The sequence below is a fragment of the Takifugu rubripes genome, chromosome 12, assembly GCF_901000725.2.
Source record: "Takifugu rubripes chromosome 12, fTakRub1.2, whole genome shotgun sequence".
In the NCBI taxonomy this organism is placed as follows: Eukaryota; Metazoa; Chordata; class Actinopteri; order Tetraodontiformes; family Tetraodontidae; genus Takifugu; species Takifugu rubripes.
The window spans coordinates 12,658,855-12,684,590 of NC_042296.1; the positions used below are offsets into that span (position 1 = coordinate 12,658,855).

The following is a 25,736-nucleotide window of genomic DNA, read 5'->3' on the forward strand; positions in this document are numbered from 1 at the left end:
GCGTGGTGTCTCGTGTGGACATGTGATGTGCAGAGACAGAACAGCCCTTCATGGACATGTGATCCCAAGAATGTGCTGCCGAGTCGCCAACGCTCGCCGTCGCTCCGCTCATGTTCGGCTTGAGCTGATGCTGAAAAATCAATCTGACTAAAAGGTGATATTAAAGACAGTTCTGCTGATAAAATCATCAAATCTGGCTCGTGCTGCTCAGGCTTTAGCAACGGAAGCATTAAACAAATGATCTCATGATCTCAGATCAAAGCTACTGGGTCTAATAAGATGGACTTAATATCCTTTCTGAGATAAGAACCCTCTTCATTCTCCATAACGAAGCGAGCTGTCAGTCACCCGTCTCATGTGGCCCTCGCCTCTCCCCCTCCCAGGAGTCCTTTGTCTGCTGGAGCACGATGAGGAGTACGTCTTCACGCTGCCCAGCGCCTACGCCCGCTCCATCCTCACCGTGCCCTGGGTCGAACTGGGCGGAAAAGTCTCCATCAGCTGTGCCAAGAGCGGCTACTCCGCCACCGTCACCTTCCACACCAAACCTTTCTACGGGGGCAAAGTTCACAGGTGGGCGTCGCTGCTGTCGGTCTGGAGGAGAACCGGCCGCCATTGGACTCTGCAGGCTTATGCCACCGATTTCACCACTCATTTCACACGTAACTGTGGAAAATTGTGGCTGCGCGTTTCCAACGGTGATTTACTGCAGCAGGAAAAGATCCCCGTCAGAATCTAAGATCCAGAGCGATCGTCACATGTTCAGACTTTCAGCGTTCTTCAGCTGCTTTCAGCTGCTAACAATGTCCTCCTGCTGCAGGGTGACAGCGGAGGTCAAACACAACTCCACCAACACCATCGTGTGCAAAGCTCAGGGCGAGTGGAACGGCACGCTGGAGTTCACCTACAGCAGCGGGGAAACCAAGGTCATCGACACCGACAAACTTCCCGTCACCAAGAAGAAGCTGCGGCCTGTGGAGCGACAGGGGAGGACAGAGTCCAGGTGGAGCCTCGGAGGGTGCTGGAGCGCCGGGCGTGGAGGAACCGTCTTAACGCGTTGTCCTCCATGTGTGTGTTCCCAGGAGGCTCTGGAAGCGCGTCACCAAATCTCTGAAGGACGGGAACATCGACGAGGCCACGGAGCACAAACATCGGCTGGAGGAGCGACAGCGGGGGGGAGGAGAAGCAGAGGGCGGCTGACAACAAAGCCTGGACTCCCAAATACTTCACGAAAGAGGTACAGAAGACGCCGATGAATGTAGCAAAGATCCTGTCAGGCTAAAGATGCGTCACCGCGGGGGTCAGGCTGAAGCTGGGGGTCAGAGTAGGCGGTGAGGATCAGACCTCGTTATCAAGTTAATCAAGCTGAAGTTAGTTATGTTACCCTCATGCTGAGTCAGGAAAAAGGACGCTGCAGCGAGGGGCCCCTCCCCCTGGGCAGGACCGACGCCACATGCACAGAAAACACCAGCATAGAAACAAATCAAATCAATCTTTATTTAATCAAAATTGTTTCAAGGCGCTTTCCAGAATCCCAGGGCCTGACCCCAGACAAGCAACAGTGGCAAGGAAAAACTCCCCTTTAACAGGAAGAAACCTGGAGCAGGACCAGGCTCATGTCAGGGGACCCTCCTGCTGATGGGGGGGGGGTAGAGAGAGAGGAGAGGGGGAGGACAGGTAGAAGATAGGATAGGACAAGTCCATCCTCATCCTCATCTGGAGATCTGGGCCACCCCTCCTTCTGGTCTTGATGGACCGTATCAGGATCAGCAAAACTAGAACAAGTCTGTTTTTCTAAACTATCGATTTTTCCTCACCAGGGAGACGGCTGGATGTACATCCATCCTCTGTGGAAGCCGACCTGACGGAGCCCCCCCCCCCCCTCCCCATCCAGGACAGTAGACGATGTCCCCCTCTCCAGAGGACAGACATCTGGAAGACAACGGACCCTCAGAGTCCTCCAGACCGTCAGTGACGCAGAGCCAGGTGCCAAAGAGATCTCCGCTGGGTCCGCGGCCGGAGCTCTCGGGGCTAAACTAGGTTTTTATACACGGTTAATAGCATTACTAAACAAACTAGAGTATTTCTATTTTTCACCTTGCCAAGGCCTTTTTTGCACACGCACAGTAATGAAGTTTGTCACTTTTTTAAGATAACGACCGTGTTCTGCTTTTCCGTTGGCGACGCCTCGGTAGAACGAGTGTAGCTGTCAGTTGTTCAGTTGAGCACTTTAGAAATAACGTTCCGTTTGACGTCTGTGGCTGGTGCACCTCTGCTCAGAGTAGATCCAGTAGATCCAGTACAGAGGTGGTCCTGATCGTTCTGCACTCTGAATGTATTTAGCCACATTTGAACCGTGCGCTCTCGTCATTGTACGTCTGATACCATGTGACCTCCCGTGTTTTATGTGACACTTTCTTCCTGTCACGTCCGACACCCTTCCCACCCGCCTTCTCTTCTCGAGGCGGTACCTGTGTAATTGGGACCTCCTTTAGTTCTCCTCCTCAGGTCACCTGTGGTGATGCATCTGGATGGTTGTAGAGGGGAAAAAGCCACCAGAACACCAGCCACAAATGGACCGGGCAGCCTCTTTTAGAAGCAAATGTTCCCCTTCGCTACCTTCAAGTGGGGGTTCTATTTCACCTTTTACACGTGTTCCTGCTCCTTGTTTGTATTTGAACTCAGCAGCTTGTAGCGGAAGATTGTAAAACCACTCAAAACCAGTCTGAGGATGAATGAAAGATCCTTCCTTGGTTGAGACCTTATTTTCTTTTTCAAAATAAATAGTTGTATGTTCCCTGAGCTGAAGGACGTCTCTCTCCTGGGAACTGCAGTGTTTCTGCCACAAAGCTTTATGATAAATTTAATAAAAGTTATAAATTAGAATAAAAACTGCTGGTACAACCATGCTGGACCCTGTAGAATGTTAGTTTTGTGATTTAGCAACACCCCACCAACATTTTGGTCAAGGTTAGCTATTGAAAATTCATTATGGGTTGTAATGTATACATACCACTACTTTAGAATATGGGATGTCTGAACCTGCAGCTGACCCATCTCAGACCAATGCTGCCATCTAGCGGCCATCTTTCCACTCTTCAGAAGGATGGGAGACAATAAAAACAAGTTCCTTAATTGTGTTCATTAAAGTGTATTTTTTCCCCAAAGACGGTTGAACAGAACTATGTAAACGGAAACTCTGAAAGGTCAGAAAGTGATTCATCAAACAGATTCAGGAACGGAGGACAGAGTTCAGAACAAGTAAGGAAACGGATGGCGAAGTGCTCCGCTACTTCACAATAAAGAACCAAACACAAAGGCTTCGTCTGAGCGCTCGACTCATTCATGAACTCTTCTAATCAATCTTCTCGCAGGTGAAACAGGGCTGCAGGTGACGCGTGCAGAAAGTGCAGCAACAGGCATGAACCAAAAAACGTCCAATCAAAGCTGTGTCCCAAATCCCAACTGCTGGAATAACGAGTTATTCCATTAAGCAGATGAACTATTTCACACACAGAACTGTTACATTTTAGGGAAACTGCTGATGTTTCTCATGTTTCAGCTACTTTTGAACTTCATCACCAACAGCTGCCCACTTACATTCATTTCTAAAAGCTGCCAACATATTTCTCCATTCACGGGTTATTAAAGCGATAAAGAAAAGAAAATCGGAAAGTGGTTGGTCAGAGGAATTGCATCAGCTCGTAAATGTAAGGAAATATTTTCAGGATGTGGCGATAGACGTCCAGCTGCCTGCACACATCGCTTCTACTCAATTTACTCCAACTGGATTTTAATTTCTTATTTTGAATGTTTTAACGACCGCTTGCAGATCAATGCTGCCGACTCAACAGGAGCAAAAACGATCTCCAAGAAAAACCAACGCTTTTATTAACATTTAGGTGCAGCAGCAATGATTTCTGATGTCATGACTACAGCGTAAACCAAACACACACTCAGGAGGATTTAAGGCTTTTGTGCAGTTTGGAATTAGGACACAGCTCCACCACAGAAGGAGGCTCCAACACTCATCGGTCCAGGGTTGGACACTGAAACAACCCTGTTGGAGTCCCAGACATCAGCGCTCGGTTCCCCCAGTCATCCTTAAAACACGTGTTCATCCGTTAAACGTGTTCAGCAACACTGAAGGAAGCAGCAAAATGAGGCGACGTGACCAGCAGTGAGGCACTAGGCTTTGCACACAGAACAAACGAGCTCCCCCTGCAGGACAGGAGGCCTCATAAAATATGCTCTTTTTTTAAACGGATGCTTTTCTTTCAAACTCTAGCACTAATGGACACTCCATGTCATTTATGAAAAACAAGGGCTGCAGCAGGGAGACATCGTAAAAATTCACATTCCTTCTTCCACCCCAACGTCGAACCCCTCTGTACAGAATTATTGCATTCACCAGACTATTAGCACTCGCACACAAAGAAAATTAATCACAACAGGCCTCAACACAGGAATGCAATATATTATCATCCTTCTCCACATTTGATTTACACAACATATTTACATATTCAGCTAATTTTCCTTCCTAAAGAACTGAAAAAAAGGGTGGTTGATTCAGGCAGACACAAATGAGATGGCAGCAATATTAAAGTTGATTCTACAGATGATGGGATGTTCCTCCATACCGCATACAGTCCTCTGTACACGTGTCAGGAACGAGCTCTCCCTTGCTCTCCTTCTCAGGAGAGTTCCCGTGTGCCATGGAGCAAGGTCAATGGCTCTTTGGTACAAAGGTCCCGAGTCTTCTTCCTGTTTTGCCTGCTCCTTCACCACAATACCTGGACTAATAAACAATAAATGTACCACAAATTAGTAGACACAGACAGGTGGGACAGCCCTATACCTCGCCACACATTCAAGTACAGAGTTTTAAAAAAAAGTCCTCGAAATGAAAGAGTTCTGGTGTGAACCAGACGTCCAGTTTCAACCTCCTCAGGCACCTGTTGAAATCAGGTGCCTGATAAATGCCGCCTCCCTAAGCTGCTCCTACGTTCTTTGCACTTGTTTTCCTGGAAGAGTCCGTCTTCGTCAGCGTTATTTCTTTTGGAATTTCTTGCCTTTCTTCACCACAAGTTTGTTCTTGATGTGTCCTCGCTTCCTCTTGGCAGTCTGGTGACACAGAGACGGAGCTGATCAGGTTCACAGTGTAGTTTACAAGAGCACATTTTCCATTTGACTTTTTAGTTCTTGATTTGATGCTCGTGGCCTCCGGGGGAAGCTCAGCTTCATCTAAAGGAATGAAATGAAATGTTTTGATCACACACCTTCGCTGGGACGTTGTTTCGATAAACTTCTAAAACGTCACATTTGCTCCTGTTTGGAGCTGAAGTTTTGCGTTGATGACACAAACCTTCTTTTCAGAGCTGCATTAGGATCTTGCATTGATGAGAGGAGAGGGCGACCACGGAGCAACGGCGTCTCCGGCACAGCCAGAGGTGATCAGTGGGGTCAGTGATGACCGACCACTGTGTGAAAATGGCCTCTCGTGCTCCCTCAACCGCTCTATTCAAGCACGGTGGATCCTGGCGTTATCACCTTGGAATTGGCCTGTGCCATCGGAGAGGAAAAAAAATTCCAACGATGGCGTAAAGCAGGGGTCGGCAACCCAAAATGTTGAAAGAGCCATTGGACCAAAGAAACAAGAAACAAATCTGTCTGGAGCCGCAAAAAATGAAAAGCCTTATATAGCGCGTATAGTGAAGTGTCTATATTCGCTGTATTAGCCTACTTCCCAAATGGTAATTAGGCCACAAATACATAATGAGCATTGATGATTGGAGCTACACCGGTCCAATGAAATAATGGCCTACAGAGTTCTTTTGAAAAGTTTTACTCCCAACTCTCCGTCCTCCGCACACGCCGTGGAAACGTGAGCGCCTCTTGGACCGTGCAGATTTATTATTTTAAGGCAGTGTATACTTTCTTTAAACTATGCTGGCGCTCTGTTACTGCACTGCCTCACCCACAACGCCACGGGTGCGACCTCTGAACCCTACCTATCGACCTATCAAAGGAAACATACATAAAGAACAAATACATTTTTAAGCCATTTCAACAATAACGAATTGAGAAATTAAATGAAATTATGACCATTTTAAAAATGTAAAATGAATATTGTCTGAATTTTTCAATTAACAGAGATAGTCAGATAGTTCCAATGATGAAATGCTTATTTTCCCTGCAGCATCCTGGAGAGGATGACGCCCACGTGACCACTCTGCTGTACGGTGGTGCTTTAAGTTTAACTTCCATTATAATGAGATGTTGAAATTAAATATTTATTATACACATTTTTACAGCACTGGAAAACTTTAAGAATGTTTGTCACGTTTTCTCCTACAGAAATTATAATAAAGTAATTTCCATTTTCAAATTTTTGAAAAAGCTCAAGGGAGCCACTAGGGCGGCGCCAAAGAGCCGCGGGTTGCCGACCCCTGGAGTAAAGAGATCATTCAGTAGTTCGTTGTCTGACCTAAGATAAACTAGATCCAACAGCATGTACGTGAGCACAAGGCACATGCTGCTGCATCCCCACGTTCACCTCTGCGATGTCTCGGGAGTCAACGGTGGACGGGCCTGGACAGAAGACGTCTGCATGGTGACTGGAGCGTCTGTCTAAAGGCTGAAGCCCTTTTTGACTGACAGTAATGAACCAAGGTCAGCTCACTCCCTTCAAGTCCAGACAAGGTGACAGATTACTGGCTTGAAAAAGAACGGAGGGCAAAATTTACCCTTAAATAAAGGAGCAGATTTTCTGGCTAAAATGAGTGTCCGGTCTTTGGAACGGCTTTTGTAGAGGCCCAACGGGGGGACGGGACCCCCTGACTTCAGAGAATAATGAACTTTCGTATGAGTAGAAATGTCAGGGTGACATACTTCAATTGTTTAAAACAAGAGTTCGTTCTACCTTTTTGGAAGTGTACTTTTGTTTGTTCCTGACGTTCCGAGGTTTGTGGCCCAGCAGTTCTCGATTCTCCAGCTTCTTGACCTTGTAGATCCGGACCAGCCAGTGCTCTGAGGTGAACGCCTCCTCCAGGTGCTTGAACTTGATGTCCTTGTTGCCGATTTCAGCGTTGCGTGTCCGATCAAAGCCGGGAGGCGTCCTGAAATCCAGCTGTGGACACAAATTAGGTCCTTGTTGGGCATCGGAGCGAGCAGCTGTGTTCTGTGCTTCAAATGTCACGTTTGGAAAGTTCCTCTTTGCATTTTGGAGATGCATTTTTTTCCCGAGGGCAGAGCCGGCGTCTCCGGGACGCTGCACAGTCGTCTGCTGATAACGCAACCTGTCCTATTTTAAGTCGGTTTTCCTGTTTCCGCGCGAACATGTAGCGTGATGCTAGCTTCATTCCACTCATCATTTCCTGTCTCTCCACCTCCTCCTGCCTCACACCCTCACCCGTCTACTGATGTCTCGATTCTCCCGCGTTAGCTGGGATGAATCTACACTAATGATGAATTTAGATGGACACGTGATCATGAGCTGGAGTGCCCCCCCCCCCCCAGCTCCTCTGGCGATGGTGCTTTTCCCATTGGGATCCGATCTGCCACGGAGCTGGAACACATTCATATCTAATGCAGACCCTCTCTGAGCGCTGACCTCTCACCTTCAGGACATAAATGATGAACAACGTGTGGTGAATGGAACCAGCAGGTGCTTTAGCTCCTCACCTGCATTTCACCAAATCGATAATAGGACATCTTGTACATGAGACAGTTGAGCAGAGTGGGAGAGCCGGCCTTGTCCACCCGGAACTCCCCCTGAGGGGTGAAGTAGTCGCTCTCCTGGAAACACATGAAGCCACGTCAGCACAAATGAGAGCAGGGGTCACAGCAGGGGTCGCTGCAGGGGTCACAGCAGGGGTCGCTGCAGGGGTCACAGCAGGGGTCGCTGCAGGGGTCACAGCAGGGGTCACTGCAGGGGTCGCTGCAGGGGTCACTGCAGGGGTCACTGCAGGGTGGCAGCTCACTCACAGTCCCACCCTCACTCCCACCCACCCTCCCTCCCTTCCTCCCTCCCTGACTCCTTCCCTTCCTCCCTCCCTTCCCTCCCTCACTTCTTCCCTTCCTCCCTCCGAGATCCTAAAATATTTCAATAGCATCGACCTCTATATGTTCCAGGATTCTGAATGTCAGAGGAGCAGCTAGAGAGTGAATTCAGAAATAGTTTATCTGTATTCAGAGAAAAATCCAGACAGGTCCAGAATCCCTGTTACTGAAGTGGTTCTGACCCAAATACAGACGGATTGCTGGGGAGCAGACAGGAAAGAAGTGACTGATGATGTATATTGATTAGTCGGAGCACTTCCTCGGTCTGTCTGTTCGTCGGAGCAGCTCGATCGACACTTCCTGCCGTACAGTTTAAAGATTGAATTAATGCCGGAACAGGTGGCAGTTTCCTCCCATTCGATTTCCTGGATGCATGAAAATATCACAGTGCAATTGCAGAATTCCCATTAATATTCAGCTGTGGAATTTTTTCTGTTTGTGTAGTTTGTGTGTAGCAGTTAACTTAAGTGTGCTTGGTTGTGGCCACATCTTAATGAACCAAGTTGCTGTAAAGAGCAGGTTAAAAAGGATTTGAATAAAACTCGTAGCCTTCATCTGCTGAGTGAAAATAAGCACAAGGATGCAAACGAGCACTGAATGACGATGAAAGAGCAGCAGAATCCAAGAGAGGAAATGAGAAGGAAGGAAAAGGAGGCTGAATGGAGGCTTGTTCCAGTGTTCTCAGATGAGAAGAGATAGAAGAACCACTAATATTTGTGTGTGTGACACTCACCCGGATATCTTTGGGGTGTTCTCCCTCTGCTATCCTCACCATCCACAGAAACTTGTTAATGTCGTCTCCAGAGTAGCCGATCACCCCCCCAAAGATGATCAGAACATAGTCCACGTCCAGGGACCTCATGATGCTGTAGGCTGCACTCTCGTTGGAAGACATGGCTTTCCCCACCTGGAAGCAGCACGAGAGGCCGGGTAACTAAGCAGCTCCTCTTGGTAACAACAGGAACCATGAAAACACCGGAACAATTGGGGAGAAAAATTCTGTTGACTTTGATTTTTATGCTGATTCCAAAAGTGTGTTTGTTTCTAGCAGGTCCAGTTTCCCCTCCAGACCTGCCCGCTGACCACGACTGGACTCCTCTCCAGCTACGGGACAACTGGTTGGTGCCGTCCCAGTTGAGCCAACAGGTCAGTGCTGGCAGTACCCTGGAGGGGTCCGTGGAACTAGAGGAGGTCTGTGGAACTAGAGGGGTCCATGGAACTAGAGGGGGTCCGTGGAACTAGAGGGGGTCCGTGGAACTAGAGGGGTCCATGGAACCAGAGGGGTCCATGGAACTAGAGGGGTCCATGGAACCAGAGGGGTCCGTGGGGGTCATTGGGTTCAGCTGTCAGACCTAACTCAATAGTGTTCCCCAGTGAAATCAGCCAGCGTGCACCAACATTAGTTTCCGTGAGCAACAAATCCAAAATGAAATAAAAAAGAGGGAGCGAAGGTCAGGACAGCAGCCTCGGGCTCACCAGGGCTATATGACTGTTGTTCCACGTGTTGTTGTCCACCAGCGTGGTCCTGTTGGCCATTCCTGCTATCTGGTACCCGTAGTCCCACCACGACATGACGCGCGCATGCTCGTCTGTGTTCTGTCTCAACCAATAGTAGGCCTCCCTGAAATCATCCAGGATGTTGCGTGTCCTGGGAAGGAAGAATAAGGTTGACAGGCAAAGAACCATGAAGCCAACTTATCAATATTTCAGTGACGACGATGAATCAGAAGAGCAACAAGGGCTAAAAATAGAGCAGCCGTGCAGGAGAAGCTCGGGAATTTAGAAACCGCCCCCAAAACAAGCCCTCCTTAAATTTACCTTAAGGAATAGAAGCAGACACACAGAGGCCAGTTACCTGAAGGTGGGACAGTCACATTGTGTGTGTGTGTGTGCGTGCGTGTGTGTGTGAGAGAGAGAGAGAGAGAGGGACAGCTGCTCGGCTCCCTGTAGCATGACTAAAGCATTGTTGGAGAAGTGCTGACTCATTAATAAATGTATGAGAGGAGCATTTAGTCGCAGCTTCTCCTACTTCCTGTCTGCTGAGCTGGAAGCCTCTTAAAGGATTATTTCAGCTTTGACCACATTCAGAGATGATCCACCGATCTTTCGGTGACCTACAATCTCCAGGTTGTTTTAGCCTCTTGTGTCAATATTTCTGCTAATTTGTATGAAATGTGCACGCTCGTCCTCTCTCCTGCATACGCGCGTGCTCCTTCGAGTGTTGTTCTGAATAAAGCGCACGTACCCGTCGTGATTGTAGGAGGCGAGCACCACGCTGGGGCTGGAGTAGGCGTTGCTGGTCACCCACGTGCAGTGCACAGCAAACATCATCAGCAGCATCAACATGAGCATGGTGACGATGGATTTGATGTTGGGGCCTAAACCCTCCTCAGCCTTCTCCTTCTCTGACACGTGCTTGCGCACCTTTCCAGCCTGCAGGGGGCGACAAACACTTCAGTGATTGATGAGCAGAGACTGCTGTGACTCCACAGATGAATTATTGAGTGGAATTAATTATTGAACGAACTAAACGAGCCAAATATCAGCAGGCATCCTCGGTTTTCCGATACCATGTCATCAGTTGACATTATTTACTCGAGCGTTTTCCGTGATGTGCAGTTACAGAAGGGTAATAATGGTGATGTGACCTGAAGGGTGCAGAAAGAGCCGAAAGGAGGGTGACAGGTCACCGCCTTCTGAAAGGCTTTAAGCAAATAAGGGCTCATTTTACATCTCTCCTGTAAACACTGGTTTTTTTAAACCAAAAACTCAATTATAAATTTGGGTTCATCCATATTTAAATTATTTAATATTTCAGCTTACTTTTATGCCAGCAACATGGAGATGGAGCTGCAACCTACTACTTTGATAACCAGAACTTTTATATTGCTGTAGCAGAATTCAGAAAATGACCTCGCATACAATCAGTCTGACAAATCTGTAAATGAATTTCTGCTGTTATTTCAGAACTTTTCCATGAAAACGGGTTTATACGAGAGCAACCGCCAACATCAATCTGGTAGAAATGTAAAAACCTAATAAAAAGGAGACGAGCTAAAATAATGATAAGCAGCCAAAGCTGAATCAGAGCTGAATCCCACAAACTGAAAAACACTGAAATGGCAACAAAACCTCCTCTGCAAAAAGCTGCTGCAGAGACGTGAATCAACAAGGAAAAACAAACACGCCTTTGCTTCTCAGAGTGTTGAGGCTTTATGCTTAGATGCATAAATGTAAAGCAGGCCAATGCAAGCAGTCAAGAGCTTTTTATGTCGGTCAAAATTGCAATCATCAGCATGCCCCGACCTTGTCGTAAAGATTCCCAGAATTCCTCTTGTCGTCCTCATCGCTGCTGTCTTCGGCGGGTGGCTTCTCTCTCTTGGTGTCGTCTCCCATGTAATGCTCAAACACACTGGAGAAGGCCACAGCAGACAGCATGCAGACCACGGGAGTCAGGGTCAGCATCAGGCGCACCATCACGCCGGCAAAATACACCGCACTGATGGCGTACAGGGCCACTGGAGGGTGGAGAGCAGAGGGCGCGGGTGTGAGTGTGCATGTGCCACGAGGAGGCACCCGCACGCAGAGTGACGCAGGAATAAACATTTAACAGAAGAACCTTTCCTAACCTGCTCTGCTCTCCTGAACAAACACGCTCCCAGAAAAATGGCTGCTTAATGTCCTTGGAGTGCTGACCTGGTTCAACAGGTGCACGGCTAATCAATAGCTGTAATAGGATGATTAACGGTGAAAGAAACAGGCTGATGAGGGACTCCTCAAAGGTTCCCTGCCCTTGATCCCGGCTGCACTGCCCTCGAGACACGTGCAGGCAGAAAGGTTCCTTTCATGTGTTTCCGTTTGTGACACATCTGCAGATGATGCCACGGAGCTTCAGACCAGGTGGGTCTACAGGAGCATTTGGGAGCAGGCTGGATGTCACCAAGGTGTGATGAAAGAAAGGTAACGAGCCGTCACCGTTTCAACCTCACGAGGAGCTCCGCGTGTACAAGGCATCGCTGCACGTGTGCCGTTTAAATGAATCCTGTTTTAATCACTGGCATCATTTAGGAATTACCACAATCAGTCTAATGGAATCCTTGTGCACCTTTATTAGCAGAGAACGCCGTGAGGAATGAGAAAACCTCCTTAATTCAGATGAGGTTTTAGATTGAAACTCAACAGGACAATAAATCCACACAGAAAACCTCCCCCGAAAACTCAAACCGAGCAAATTTCAGAGGAATGATAAAAAAATCTTCCTACCAAACACACGCTCGTCATTGATATTCTTGATACAGAACCAAAGGCCTGCTGGGAACGTGCACACCAGGATATGAAGGTCAAAAAAGAAGGAAACCCATGTTGTGGGCTGGTGCTCCGACACCGATGCTATAATTGGGATGTGGATTTTGGCATAGCTGCGAGAGGAGAGGAGCAAAGACAAAGAGATGGAAGAGAGAAACAGCGAGATGCTATTCATGTTGGGAATTGTGCCCTGGGAATGTTCAAACAAATTATACAAAAGATCTCCCTGATTAACTCCTGAAATATGAGGGAAGATGATTGTTTTACCATCTAGCATGCTAATCCTTAGGTATGAACACATTTACCATTCGTGTGGAGTAACGTTCTCCAGAGTTTTTTCTGATGCTCCCTCTGCATCCATTAATGGCTTTTATATAGCCACCTCTAAAAGCTTTGGATTACATTTGGAGAATATTGTATTTCGTAATTACGTTTGGGCAAAAAAAAAAAACCACAGCACATTAAGGAATTAGTATCAGCCTCTAGAGTTGGACAATTTGCTCCTGTAATCACATGGAGGGAAGGATTGTTCCTGAACGATGAATTACCACACATACGGAGCATCAACATATGGCGCTTTTACAGGTCAGACATTGTGTTGCTGTGAATTCATGCTAACATGCACAATGCTGCGTGTCAGCAACAGTGAAGGTCAACGCCACTTACCCAGTGTCCCAGAGAGAGTAGAAGCGACCACTCCACGGAGCGATGTATCCTGGAGGCAGGAAAGACGATCAATAACGGAATAAATGACAATTGTCTTTTAATGCTCTCCACTTCAGCCCTTGAGAGGCAACATGCCAGCGGAAGACTGTTGAATAGAGATTGTGTTAATCGGGCAAAAATACTGCCAGTAGATTATTCTGCCTTTCACTTTATTTATTGTGGACCGCCCTGAAGGAGTCGCCAGCAGGGCCATGTGGACGCCCTGGGGGTTCTGTTCTGGAGCTCTGGAGGTCTCCTGGTACCTCCCCCTGCTACCACGTTTTCCAGCCAGAATATGCTAACTTCATATCCAAACGCCCCTGGCTCCAGAGGGATTCAAAACCAGGACTCTTTTTTTTAAAAACAATGCTGTAAAAGTTCTGTAGAATTCTAAGTCAAGAACCAAGTTTAAATGCTGTTCAAAACATCCTGAGGGAGTGTATCAATACTAAAAATATTCATTGTCATCAATATTCTATTAATGGCGTTCTACAACTGGAATTGACTTGTTTACAAGAATGAATAAAACCATTTATTCTGTAAATGAGAACACGTGCAGCAGATCATGCAAACCTACAAATGCCTGGAGGCTTTTGCAGCATCTCATTAATGAAAAGAAGGTGAAATCCAGTAAAACCATAAGCTCCACAATCGAGGCTCGCGGGGAGCAGCACCCAGTCTGCCGGTGCCCTTGAGAAGATGCATACGTGCACATGAGGAAAATATTCTGCCTTTTACTTTACAAGCATCGAGAAAACCAAAAATAAAAGTCCTGATCCGAAGCCAACGAGAAAAACTCCAGCAGAGATTCCAAAGTCTAAATCACTGTCGAGACACAAATGAGCGCTGCCAAGGTCACGTTAAATGTTGGAAATGTCACGTGCACATGAAATCGGTGAGGAGGGACGCTAAGAACCGAGCGTGAAAAATGGCCACCTTTAAATACGAATGCCCAGCAAGTTTGTCTTTGTTCGGAGAAGACTTCAGGATGCTAGTTGGTCCTCCAGAAGACCCATTAAATCAATGGACCGCGAGGAGGCAAAAGGCAGACGCCTGCGGGGTCGAACAGGAGAAGTGGGGGGGCAGCTAAGGTTTAACCAGCTGTAGCTGAGGCTGTGCACAGCAGGGAGATCAGGGGATGCTGCCGGGGGAACATCCTCCGCTAATGTTCACGTTGAATCTTATTTCCCACAGTTACGGTAGCAGATCGTTATTTTAGAGGAAACGAGCGCCACTGCATTCAATGCAAAGAGGGGATTCTGCCACGCACTTTAAGGAATATTTGTCGGGACACATGGTCACCGTGACTGGGGACGGGACAAATCCCTCCCCAGGAGTGAGCGTACCTGTGTAGGTGAGATAAATCACAGTGAGGAAGACCACGCCTGCCGCCAGAGAGACCCCGAGCAGGAAGAGCGTCTGGAACTCCTGTCTGGTCAGCCGGTCCTTCAGGTACTGCAGGAAGGCGTAGGCTTGCAGAAGTGCAAACACACCTGAGACGGAAGACAAGGCGTGAGGAGACACGTCAAAGGGAAGTGAACACTTGGAGGAGGCCCTGATTTATGCAGACAGCTCCGGGGCACGAAGCGGATTTGTGGTTATGCGGCAGCATCTCCAGCGTGGCTGAGGTCCGGAGGAGGCGGCTCAGCCCGGCGCCACTGGCCGGCCTTACACACGGGGAACCCAAAACACTGCTAACGACCATTCTAACCTCGTGACAATGCCTTGGCTCTGTTGATTTTGGCATTTCGCTCCTTCTTTGCTCTTTTGGCCCATTATATGGTGCTGTCACATTGTTTGGTGGGTTTCAGAACCTAATGGATTCCCTTTCTCCTGACGGGACCTTGACGCAGCTCGTGAAATACCAGGAGAGTCTCACCTATTTCCAAGGTTAAGCCCTTGCCTGTCTCCTGGAGAGCTGCCATGGTGCTAACATGCTTGTCACTCCTGCTGCGTTGCCTGGCAGCCTGAGGGGCCGACATCTCGGGGGTACGGCCACAGCTCCCTCACACTCCTATCTCCCTGAACACTACCGCCAGATGTTCTGTGCAGCTGTCACGGTGGAAACAAGAAACCTTCTCAGACTGATAGAAAAGGGGAGTCGAAAAGTGGATTTTTTGGGTGGGGATAGTGCAAACTACCGCTGTGTGTATCCTTGTCTGCTAGCAGACGCGAGGGAAGGAAGCCCGTTAATGTCCGCCGGCCTGAATCCTCCACAACGGACGGCAGTTTTCACTCAGTCAAGAGTGAGTTTGATCCTTAGCTGGACTGAAATGGACTGGGATCGTTTACATTCCCAAACAGAAAACACCTATTTATGGATGGATGGATGGATGGATGGATGGATGGATGGAGGGATGGATGGATGGAGGGAGGGATGGATGGGTGGAGGGATGGATGGATGGATGGGTGGATGGATGGATAGGTGGATGGATGGATGGGTGGATGGATGGATGGATGGATGGAGGGATGGGTGGATGGAGGGATGGATGGATGGAGGGAGGGAGGGAGGGATGGGTGGATGGAGGGATGGATGGAGGGAGGGATGGATGGGTGGAGGGATGGATGGATGGATGGAGGGAGGGAGGGAGGGGATGGATGGGTGGAGGGATGGATGGATGGATGGAGGGAGGGAGGGATGGATGGGTGGAGGGATGGATGGATGGAGGGAGGGAGGGAGGGATGGATGGGTGGAGGGAGGGAGGGAGGGAGGGAGGGAGGGATGGGAGGGAGGGATGGATGGATGGATGGATGGATGGATGGAGGGAGGGATGGAGGGAGGGAGGGATGGATGGATGGATGGTTCTACAAGCGGTTTTCAGACCCGCTTAAAATCCCATAAAATATTTGTGGCAAAAAAATCACACTGTGTTTCAAACAGTGTGGCTCCATTCCACACCCACACACACGCACACACGCGCACACACACACACACACACACCCCAGTAGTATTTTCTTTGGTTTAATAACACTAACAAAACTAACATGTCACTTCTTAACAGTGTCGCCATCAGAGCCAACAAATGACAAGTGATTGTGTTAAAAGTCCAGGTTAAATAAATGTGCCGTCGCCTCGTCAAATGAATATTTAGTCGGCAGTAAAACTCTAATCCCGTCTGAGATTGTTTTTGCACCACTGTCGAACAGAAGAACTATTAACGAACGGTGATGTGACATTTAGCAGATTTTCAGCCAATTCTAAAACCACAGTGCTTCATAATTACACGCGACAAATGTAACTTCATCCAATAATTGCAGCTTCAGTTTTTGGTTACCGCACTGGTTCAAAATCATGAGTCACATTAGGCTAATTGGAATCAACTGTTGTAGGATTTGAAAAGGTTTTCTACTTTAATGCATTAATTATCTGCCTTTGGCTTCAGTAAGAAACTGTTTTGCTGCTGCTGTTCTGCCTGGAGCACATCACATGCACATCACATGCACATCACATGCACATCACAGGAAGCTGTCAAATCAGGTCTCCATGGCTAGTTTAAAATGGAAACGTCCTTCGCCACAGCAGCCACACTCTGACGTCACCGGCTGGACTCACCGGCAGCAGCCATGTGCTCGCTGGTCCTGATTGGCTGAAAGCCGACAAATGGGATTTGCAATCGACAGGACGAGTCCGACGACGTAGAACGTGCTGTAAGCTGAGGAAGAAGAAGAAGAAAGCAGCATGAGGAAAAAGGGCAGTCATAATCAGGCTCAACATATCCTTCAATTCTCAAGTCAGACTGGATAAACTATTGATCGTCCTGTTAAAAGCAGGTAAACTAACGTCAGTCAGTGGGAACGTGGCTCACATGTGTGTCCACAGGGGCCTGGACCGACACAGAGGAACTCGTTTGCAAATGCACCGGGCTTAATTAAGATTTCATACTCTTCCTGAAGAGTGCGGCTCATTTTGGGAATAGCTGTGAGCGCCCTCAGCGATCCCGTCTCATACATCTGCTACTGGATCAAGACGGAGAGATGAATGCTGAGGGAGCCGACAGAGGCCTCCCGTTACGGTGCTTTTCCTGGCCGGGCTGAACGGTGCGGGGAAGCAGAGGTGACCAGGATTAGGTAGAATCAAAACATCCTGTCCCTTCTGCCAGTTGAAGTTCTCTGCAGATATATTTGGCCTTTTCTCGTTTGCGACCCAAAAGTGCGCGAGGTTGGGAGGAGATTGACTTCACGGGAAGCGGCGGCGACCGAGGGGAATTTTCCTCCTCATTTAGCAGCACTTTGAAGCACAATTTCCTCAGTGAAGAACCATTGAGGGACAAGAGAGACGTGGGTCAAATGTGTGAGGAGGAGATCATTTATTTTTAAAGTGCTTAAAGGTTATGCCTCTCTGGCAGAATGAGTGCAGTGACACCTGACACGGCTGGCAATTTTCTTCACCCCTAATTAAGAACCAGCTCACAGTTTGATGATGGAGGAAGTCAGGGGGCTGGAGGTCCTGGTCGGAATTCTCTGCCGAAGCAAACTGGGATGCTGCACGCTACAGCAAATGCAATTTCCTTTCCCAGTCCTCTGGAAAGTCCACCCCATTGGTGATGTGTAAAAGAAATCGCATCTAACATCGCCTGCTGCTTTTACTGTTAATTAACGCGTGGGCGTCTTACGGCTGTGATGAGCCGCAGGCTGACCGTTAAAAACGTGGGCATCAACGTTGCACGAGCAGGAGAAAACTATAGATGGTACGTCCAGCAGCATCACATTGCTGCTGGTGTCCTGTGCGTGTGTCTTACCTATGTAGACTCTCCTACTGTAGCGCTGCATTAGCAGCAACGCAAACACGTGCAGAGGAATCAGGTTGATGATGAAGACGTAACCTCCCCACGCTGACACCTGCAACAAGCACGCGTACAAGAAGCACGTCAGCAGGATCTTTAGAGCGCTGGGTGAGCAAAGCGATGCTCAATAAACTTGTTTCTTTTCAAACTGTAAATTGAATTCCAAGTTCATTTACAAACAAGACGATTTGGAGGACTGTTTCTCCCCAGTCATTCACACAGCAGCCACCTCTTCCAAATCCGCTTAAATAAACCAAACAGGACCCAAACAGCCTCATGGATGCACAATCATACCTCACATTAGTGAGCTGATGGTTGAATATCACCACAAGCTTGATGTTATTAAATACAAGTCTTACTCAAAGTCTATAAAAACTGGGCAATCATACTTAGCATGCTAACTGTGACATGAAGCAATATCCTTAAAAGCTGCCATAAAAATGATACCTTAACTGTTCTGGCCCAAACTATCGAACAGCAGGTTGTGCTGGCAATAAAGCGAGACCACAAAAACAGGCCAATATTTCACTACAGTACATTAAAGGCAAATTGGAAACATCAAGAGCGACAGACAGATGGCAGAGGAGAGCAAGGGTGAAGAAGAAGAACTTTACAGGAAAAATGCAGATTGAGAGAGTGAATAAAAGAAGAAGTTCCCAGTACAGCTGCCGATGATTTGAGAGAAGAAAAGCTGCATTCATTATACTCAGCACAGCAGAGCTGCGGACTAAATGCTTGAAGAGTGAGGGGTGGGTCTTGTCAAATGATTGCTGCAATTTCTTCACACCGGGTCTTAGTTTTAGCAGCTGTAACCTTAAAAAAAACAGCAGCAGCTACAGCAGCAGCAGCTACAGCAGCAGCAGCAGCAGCTACAGCAGCAGCTACAGCAGCAGCTAGCAGCTACAGCAGCAGCGACACAGCACAGCAGCAGCAGCAGCAAGCTACAGCAGCAGCTACAGTAGCACAGCAGCAGCAGCAGCTACAGTAGCAAGCAGCAAGCTACAGCCAGCAGCAGCAGCAGCAGCTACAGCAGCAGCAGCAGCAGCAGCTACAGCAGCAGCAGCAGCAGTAGCTACAGCAGCAGCAGCAGCAGCTACAGCAGCTACAGCAGCAGCTACAGCAGCAGCAGCTACAGCAGCAGCAGCTTACAGCAGCAGCAGCTACAGCAGCTACAGCAGCAGCAGCCTACAGCAGCAGCAGCAGCTACAGCAGCAGCAGCAGCAGCTACAGCAAGCAGCTACAGCAGCAGCTACAGCAGCAGCAGCAGCAGCAAGCTACAGTAGCTAACAGCAGCAGCAGCAGCTACAGTAGCAGCAGCAGCAGCTACAGCAGCAGCAGCAGCAGCAGCTACAGCAGCAGCAGCAGCAGTAGCTACAGCAGCTACAGCAGCAGCAGCAGTAGCTACAGCAGCTACAGCAGCAGAGCAGTAGCTACAGCAGCTACAGCAGCAGCAGCAGCTACAGCAGCAGCAAGCAGCAGCAGCTACAGCAGCAGCTACAGCAGCAGGCAGAGAAGTGATGGACGGAGACTCCAGAAGCATTAAGACTGACTACATAGATAACATCTGAAATTCCTTCCAGCTTAAGCAGATCACTGACATCTTCAGACACGTGCTGAAGCGGCTCCTCAACAGTAAAATAGAGCCGTTTGATTCAGTCACGTTCCTTTGAGGGTCTGAGAATCGATGGGAATGTTTGCCACGGCATACGTTAATTCACAGACGCTAATCCATACGCGCCTTTGTTTCTCTGAGTAAACCAATTAAGGTCCCTTTAAAATATTGATCCTGGACTTAGACTCCCTAGTGCCCAGGAAGAACATCAACAATGATTTTCAGGTCCAGTTTTCCCTCTGGGTTCTTAATTTAGCATAAACGTGGGAGGCTATTTGCAGTAATAGTGGATGCAACAAGAAAAAAAAATCTTATTGTGGCAATTTTCAAGGCATCATAGCAGTTTTCCATTAGATTACAACCTGTTTGCCATGTAGCTTAAGAAATGGAGTGTTATTACATGTAAAGAGAGTTGGACAAAAGCAATTCTGACAACAGAAACCACCACAAAGACTGATGCTTATGCATCATATTATAATGTAGCACACAGCTGAATGTCCTCTTCCACACACCCACGGTCTCTCAGCTGGAAATATGAATTGGATACATTTCACCAACAATAAGAGTGCTGAATTGTGAGTGCTAACGTACACCATGGTCACCTTGGGGTCATTTTAGAGGTCACACAAGGCTTCGCTCAACAAGGACATTTGACTGCGATTTTCTTTTGGTATTACAGAATGATTCCAAAACAACGACCTGGGGGGAATACTGTATATGTATGACCTCCAGTCGCCCCCCGTCGGGGGCTACCAGCTGAGATCACAAAGCAGAGGCTCTCGCCATACTCTGCTTTATAGAGCAGGTTATCTGATGACCTTGAGGCCATATCCACAAGAACAGAGCATGCAGAGGGGGAGCAGAGGTATAATCTGTGCAGATATGGATGTGAGCTTTTGTACTTAGCTTTGTTATATTCTGCTTACAGTCTGTTTAAATGTCACATTAAAAAGAAATAAATCAAAAGGTGAAACAAGTTTTTGTGATTACTGATAAGGCCACTGTACCTGTGCAGCTGATGCTGGTATAACAGTGATATTATGAGTCTGCATTAGCATTTTTGCTCACATTTGAAATGGAAATTAGGTGACAATGACTCAGGACCAGGCAGAATAATGGCTACACTAACCACAACCGCCTTTTCAGATTCTACAGGTGCCTTCACCGCCGCAGTAAAGAACATGTGTAGATTAAGAGCCGACCATAATAACTGTGACGCACTGCAGCCACGTCGCAGTTACATATGTTGGTAATTTAAGGGAACGGCGTCCATCTTGAGACACCAGAGAAAAGTCTGACGAATGCAGTTTAGATTAGCAGCACGGGGCCATTTTCTCCTCCTGTACTTCTGCTGGAGGTGACTGCAGAGGTTTAGGGACTCGGAGCACTGGGATGGACAGTGCACAGCCTGGCTCAAGCCTTCAGGGATGACAGGGGGATGTGAACTAGAATGGTCCCGTTGGCTCCTGTCCTACTGTTCTGATCCGCTTCCTAATCCTGTCCTTCACTGCCGTCTCCTCTCTGAATATGCTGCAAATTCAAGAGAGTCACCTATCTGTGTGTGTTGGTGTGTTGTGCTGGTGTGTGTGCTGGTGTGTGTGCTGGTGTGTGTGCTGGTGTGTGCGCTTCTACAAGAGTCACGTTTGGCTCAGCCCCACAGGAAAACTCTGCTACGAATATACGCTGATTAAATGCACAGCAGAAGGCGGCGGAGCGTGTAAAAATATGGACGTAGCGTCGTTGTGTCTGTTGGGAAAGACACACACCGACTTGTTTATCATTCCTAGCAAATGTAACTGCACGGATAGGTGGGTGAACATTACATCACGGGGGGGAGAGAAAGTCGCTGAGGAAGACACAAAGTAATAAAGTCTTGATTCTGGATTGTGAGGGTGCAGCTATTCTTCACACTGTTTCCCTTCAGCTGTCCCTTTCTGTCTCCTTTATCCTCTTGTGTCTGTATCTCCGGCTTCTGTTTCGTCTCCCGTTCTATCATCTTTGCATCAGCCCCCCTCCCCGAGCCGCCCCCGTCCTCTTGAGCCGCCCCCAGCTCTCCGGAGCCCCCTCCCTGCGGCTCACCTCTCCGGCGCCCCCTCTCCAGGTCGCCCCTCCACGAGCGTCCCCTCTCCGGCCGCCCCCTCTCCAGGCGCCCCCTCCCTGAGGCGCCCCCTCTCCCGGAGCTCCTCCCTCCCCGACGCGCCCCCTCCCTGAGCCGCCCCCCCCTCTCCAGGTCGCCCCCTCCCTGAGCCGCCCCCTCTCTCCGGCGCCCCCACTCTCCCCAGGCCGCCCCCTCCCCGAGCCCGCCCCCTCTCCGCTCGAGGAGCGCCCCCTCCCCGAGCAGCCCCCTCTCCGCGCCCGCGCCCCCCTCTCCAGGCCGCCCCCTCCCTGAGCGCCCCCTCTCCGGAGCTCTCCCTCCCCGAGCGCCCCCCTCCCTGACGCGCCCCCTCTCCGGCGCCCCCTCCTCCGAGGCCGCCCCCTCTCCGAGCACCAACCCTCCCCGGTCGCCCCCCTCCCTGAGCGCCCCCTCTCGGCGCCCCCTCTCCAGGCGCCCCCTCCCCGAGCGCCCCCTCTCCGAGCGCCCCCTCCCGGCCCCGCCCCCTCCCCGCCCCCTCCACGGGCGCCCCCTCTCCCCGCCCCCTCCCCGAGCGCCCCCTCCCGGCGCCCCCTATCCAGGCGCCCCCTCCCGAGCGCCCCCTCCCTGAGCGCCCCCTCCCCGTGCCGTGGCTCGGTGTAATCGATGAGGCTGGATTCAGGTAATCTGCATTTGATATCTGTCTCACTGAGCCACAGAGATCAGGCCTAAAATGAGCCACAACATAGAGGTCTTCATAGACATGCACACGCGCGCACACATGCACAAATATGCTGATGTGGTGGTGCGTCTGGATTGATTTCCTATCTCACCCCCCGCCCCCCCCCCCCCCCAAAGGCTTGGCCTTGACAACATGAGCCCACAACACCTTTAACAGACGGCTGCAAAACATGAGAAAGACGTTTGGTTTAGGAAACTGGAGTCTTACATTCTACTCATCAGACATCATCAGTTATGGGCATCATTAAGGCAAAAGCTCTGTCCTTTTCAAGCTAAATCTCTTCATGAATAACTTGAATCATCCTTTTTGTTGCTGGTACATTTACTGCGCCTCCATTATACTCAGAATGTTCGGCATCTTATTAGAAAAGGGGCAGGAAATTAAAGGGGAGAACTGGTTCTGACTTGATTGTTTAATAATGACAGAAAAATAAGAAAGTCTTTTATCTGTCAGCAGAACTGTGAAGGGAGCTGACAACAATATTAATAAAAATATTAAAAATGGACAGAAAATGAGCAGTTATTGAGCTCCACGTTATTCTGCCCACAGCCACACGGTCTATCGTTGTGTTCCGGGTCTTAATGATCCTTACCATATAAAACTAGGAGAGGCAGCATCCAATGGTCCAGAAGACCGAGCCAGTTTTTACGGACTTCACCTGGGACACAAGAAGAGAGGGGTCACAAAGTCATCTATGTCAGAGCGGGTTGAGACATTTGACACGTTGTCCAAGACCAGAAAATCTGATGCAGGTTGTCCTGAAAAGAAGGTGGAGAGTTCCTGCAGATGGTTTCCTGCTCTTCTGAGTGCTGACATCCGTCAGGCCTGCATCTGGAAACCAGAAAAAGAATGTTCTGCACAGCTGTGAGAGGAGCTGAAGCTTCTCAGTGCTGTGATCGCTGCTGATGTCGGAGAGGCGGCGGCGGTGGACCAGGATGAAAGAAGAGCGATGGACAGTACGTCTTGGTCACACAAATCAGTTGTAACAAAGACGACCGCAGCACGGCTGGCTCAAGTGTGCACGTGATGCACGGCCCAGCTGGAAGGGCACCGGCTTTAAAACCAAACACACAGCTGAACGTGCAGAATTAATGGAACAGAAAACAAATATTTAAAACAAGCAAGAAAAAGACAAAAAGTACATTTTAAAAGCAAAAGCTGCCACTTGTGAGTCCTGATTTGATGGACACACAAGTGTTGCAGCTGTTTCAGGCCCTTTTCACACAGCTGTCACTTTATGTGGAGACCAAAGTCAAAGAGTGTGACACCACTTTGGCTAATTAAATGTGAACAGAAAAGGAGGAATTACTGTTACATTGCTGTAGCCATGGTGTGCTGAGTGGGAGCCATGAAGGGGGGGCTCTGTGTTTGTAAGAGCAGCTCTCCTGGGTGTGAGAGGATTCAATTATAGATTAGGAAGGGGAGAGGGCTGTTTGTGCGAGTTTATGGAGGGGGTGCACAGCCAAAGCAAGTGGAATTGAATGGGTATTAGTGGATAAAATGAGCAAGTCGGAATAATGAAGATTGCACGGACTCCAGAGAACAGCTTTTTGCCAATGGAATAAAGGACGTGGGCAGACATGGATGAGCAATAATGAGACAGAGAAGAGAAACCAAGAGGACACATCAAAAAAAAAAATTAAAAGCAAAACAATGGCAGGCACAAAAGACGGCAATGATAATTAAAAGGAGGCGAGAGGTGAAACGACAGAGCGGGAAGAAGAAACGGTAAACTCCAATGTGAGTAAATGAGACTGATAATGGGGAAGCAGTGGTGCATGGTGGGCATGAATTGGGTTTTCAGGCTCCTGCACACGGCAGCGGACGCGAGATGGTGATAGGTGGATCATTGCAACGGTGCAGCTCCACTGATGACATATCACCATAAAGGCCGTGAAGGGCTGGCGCCAGAACACCTGCTGTCACATTCAGACGCATCGCTTATAGGCCCCATATAACAAGAGGCCATCAGCACGGGCAGGGAGGCAAAGAGGCGCCCAGCACAGGTTGCTGGGGTAAGAAAAATGACAGTTGACAGTTTTTAGATGAGCCCTAGCATGATAAATAGTGCTATTAAAGCTCTTTCAAATAGACAGCAGGGAAAACCTGATATTGGATGAATGAATACAGGGGAGAAAGAGAGGAGATGGTTGTTTACACGTCTCCAATGAGCTGGAAAAAAAGACAGATCTTTCTGTAGTTGTCAATCGTCTCACTGCCACCTCTCCTCCAGAGTTTTCTCATTTTCTTTGGGTTATTTGCAAAATCCAGAGAAAAGCCAAGGTCAAAGCATCAACGATGACTTAAAACAAGTGTTTCGCATTGTTTTTCCTTAAAGGTTCAGGATGTGCGGAACCATGACCTTTGCATGTCGGGTTTACTGTCGAGCATTAGCTAAAGGTCTTTAAAATGCCAAAGATTTCAGGCCAAAAATACTTACATTCACACAAGAAATAATAATTTAGTAAATCAAAAACAGGCACTTTCATGAAGTTACTGTCAAATTGACTCCGTATGTAGTGAAGGCTCTCTTGAATTTGGCTGAAACCTCAGCGCCTGCTGAATATTGAGCTCCGGACTGTCAGCACACGTCTGCTGACGTTACATCTTCCAGTCGGTTCCATCCTAAGTGAATCAGCTTCGCTCTGCTGCGCTGCTCTTCCTTCTGCTGTCAATAGAGCTCAGGGCTGCTGGAGGAGTCATTCAGACACTCAACTGTGGGTCACTGTCGGATCAATGACAGGAGAGAGTGGAACAAATGGTCACGGCGTCCGCGAGCGCGTGCAGTGTAGGTGACGCACGCTACCTGCAGACCGCAGCTCCTGCAGCCATGCCGCCGTGCCCAAAACGGAAGTGCTGGGAGCTGGAATGCCCTCAAAGCCCAGACAGATAAGAAAAAGGTCACTTCCAGCCCTGAAGCAAATGCAGCGGCGAGCTGGTAATGACCATGAGCACCGATGTTGGACCAGCTACAGCCTCTTTCCACTGCAGCATTCAAGGACCAAGTTGCAAAAAGAAAATTAGACAGATCCCCTTGGAGCTCTCATTACCACTGTCCTGTGGGCTTCCTGTAGTAATGAAGGCTATTTCCTGTTCACCAGGCTTGTCTAATATGGGGCAGCGCTCCCCGACCACAAATTCTGCCTCTTCAGGTTTTTAAAACTGAAAACAAACGACAGGTCAATCATCTACATGCAAACTGTGCAAAACATGAAAGCTATAGCAAAAAATCCTGAACATGCTGCTGGAGCTCCCAAAACCTCCGAGTTGTAGCGACGCCTGTCTAAATAACAGCAGCAATAATCCCATGAAATTTTGCCCGGTCTGATATTTTTGGCCTCTGATGCTGGCAGTGCCCTGGAGGCACGTCTCATGTTGACTGGCCATAGCAGCACAATTCACTAGAGTTCGTGTGATTAAAGCGTTAACGTGGCGTGAAATTCACAGCAAGAGAGCTGT

At 48.7% G+C, this 25,736-nt stretch overlaps 2 protein-coding genes across 4 annotated transcripts in view; one reads left to right on the forward strand and one right to left on the reverse strand.

Moving 5' to 3' along the window:
- Window positions 1-3,753, forward strand: part of osbpl10a (oxysterol binding protein-like 10a) — a 36,205-nt gene extending 32,452 nt beyond the window's left edge. For 2 of the 3 annotated variants that reach the window (XM_011609404.2, XM_011609405.2), the window contains 4 exons: window positions 384-570; window positions 818-1,000; window positions 1,080-1,234; window positions 1,818-3,753. In XM_011609404.2, the coding sequence (XP_011607706.2) occupies window positions 384-570; window positions 818-1,000; window positions 1,080-1,197 (488 nt within the window). In that variant the 3' untranslated portion in view covers window positions 1,198-1,234; window positions 1,818-3,753. Of the gene's footprint in view, window positions 1-383; window positions 696-817; window positions 1,001-1,079; window positions 1,235-1,817 lie in introns of those variants that run through there. The other variant, XM_029844696.1, reaches the window with a different exon arrangement.
- A 112-nt stretch (window positions 3,754-3,865) lies between these two features.
- Window positions 3,866-25,736, reverse strand: part of LOC101073975 (STT3 oligosaccharyltransferase complex catalytic subunit B) — a 44,782-nt gene continuing 22,911 nt past the window's right edge. The window contains 14 exon segments of the mRNA XM_029844695.1: window positions 3,866-5,121; window positions 6,920-7,126; window positions 7,681-7,794; window positions 8,792-8,965; window positions 9,535-9,706; window positions 10,304-10,491; window positions 11,365-11,576; window positions 12,322-12,476; window positions 13,030-13,078; window positions 14,415-14,561; window positions 16,622-16,682; window positions 16,684-16,721; window positions 17,808-17,907; window positions 22,870-22,935. Coding sequence (XP_029700555.1) covers window positions 5,047-5,121; window positions 6,920-7,126; window positions 7,681-7,794; window positions 8,792-8,965; window positions 9,535-9,706; window positions 10,304-10,491; window positions 11,365-11,576; window positions 12,322-12,476; window positions 13,030-13,078; window positions 14,415-14,561; window positions 16,622-16,682; window positions 16,684-16,721; window positions 17,808-17,907; window positions 22,870-22,935 — 1,758 coding nt within the window. The 3' untranslated portion in view covers window positions 3,866-5,046.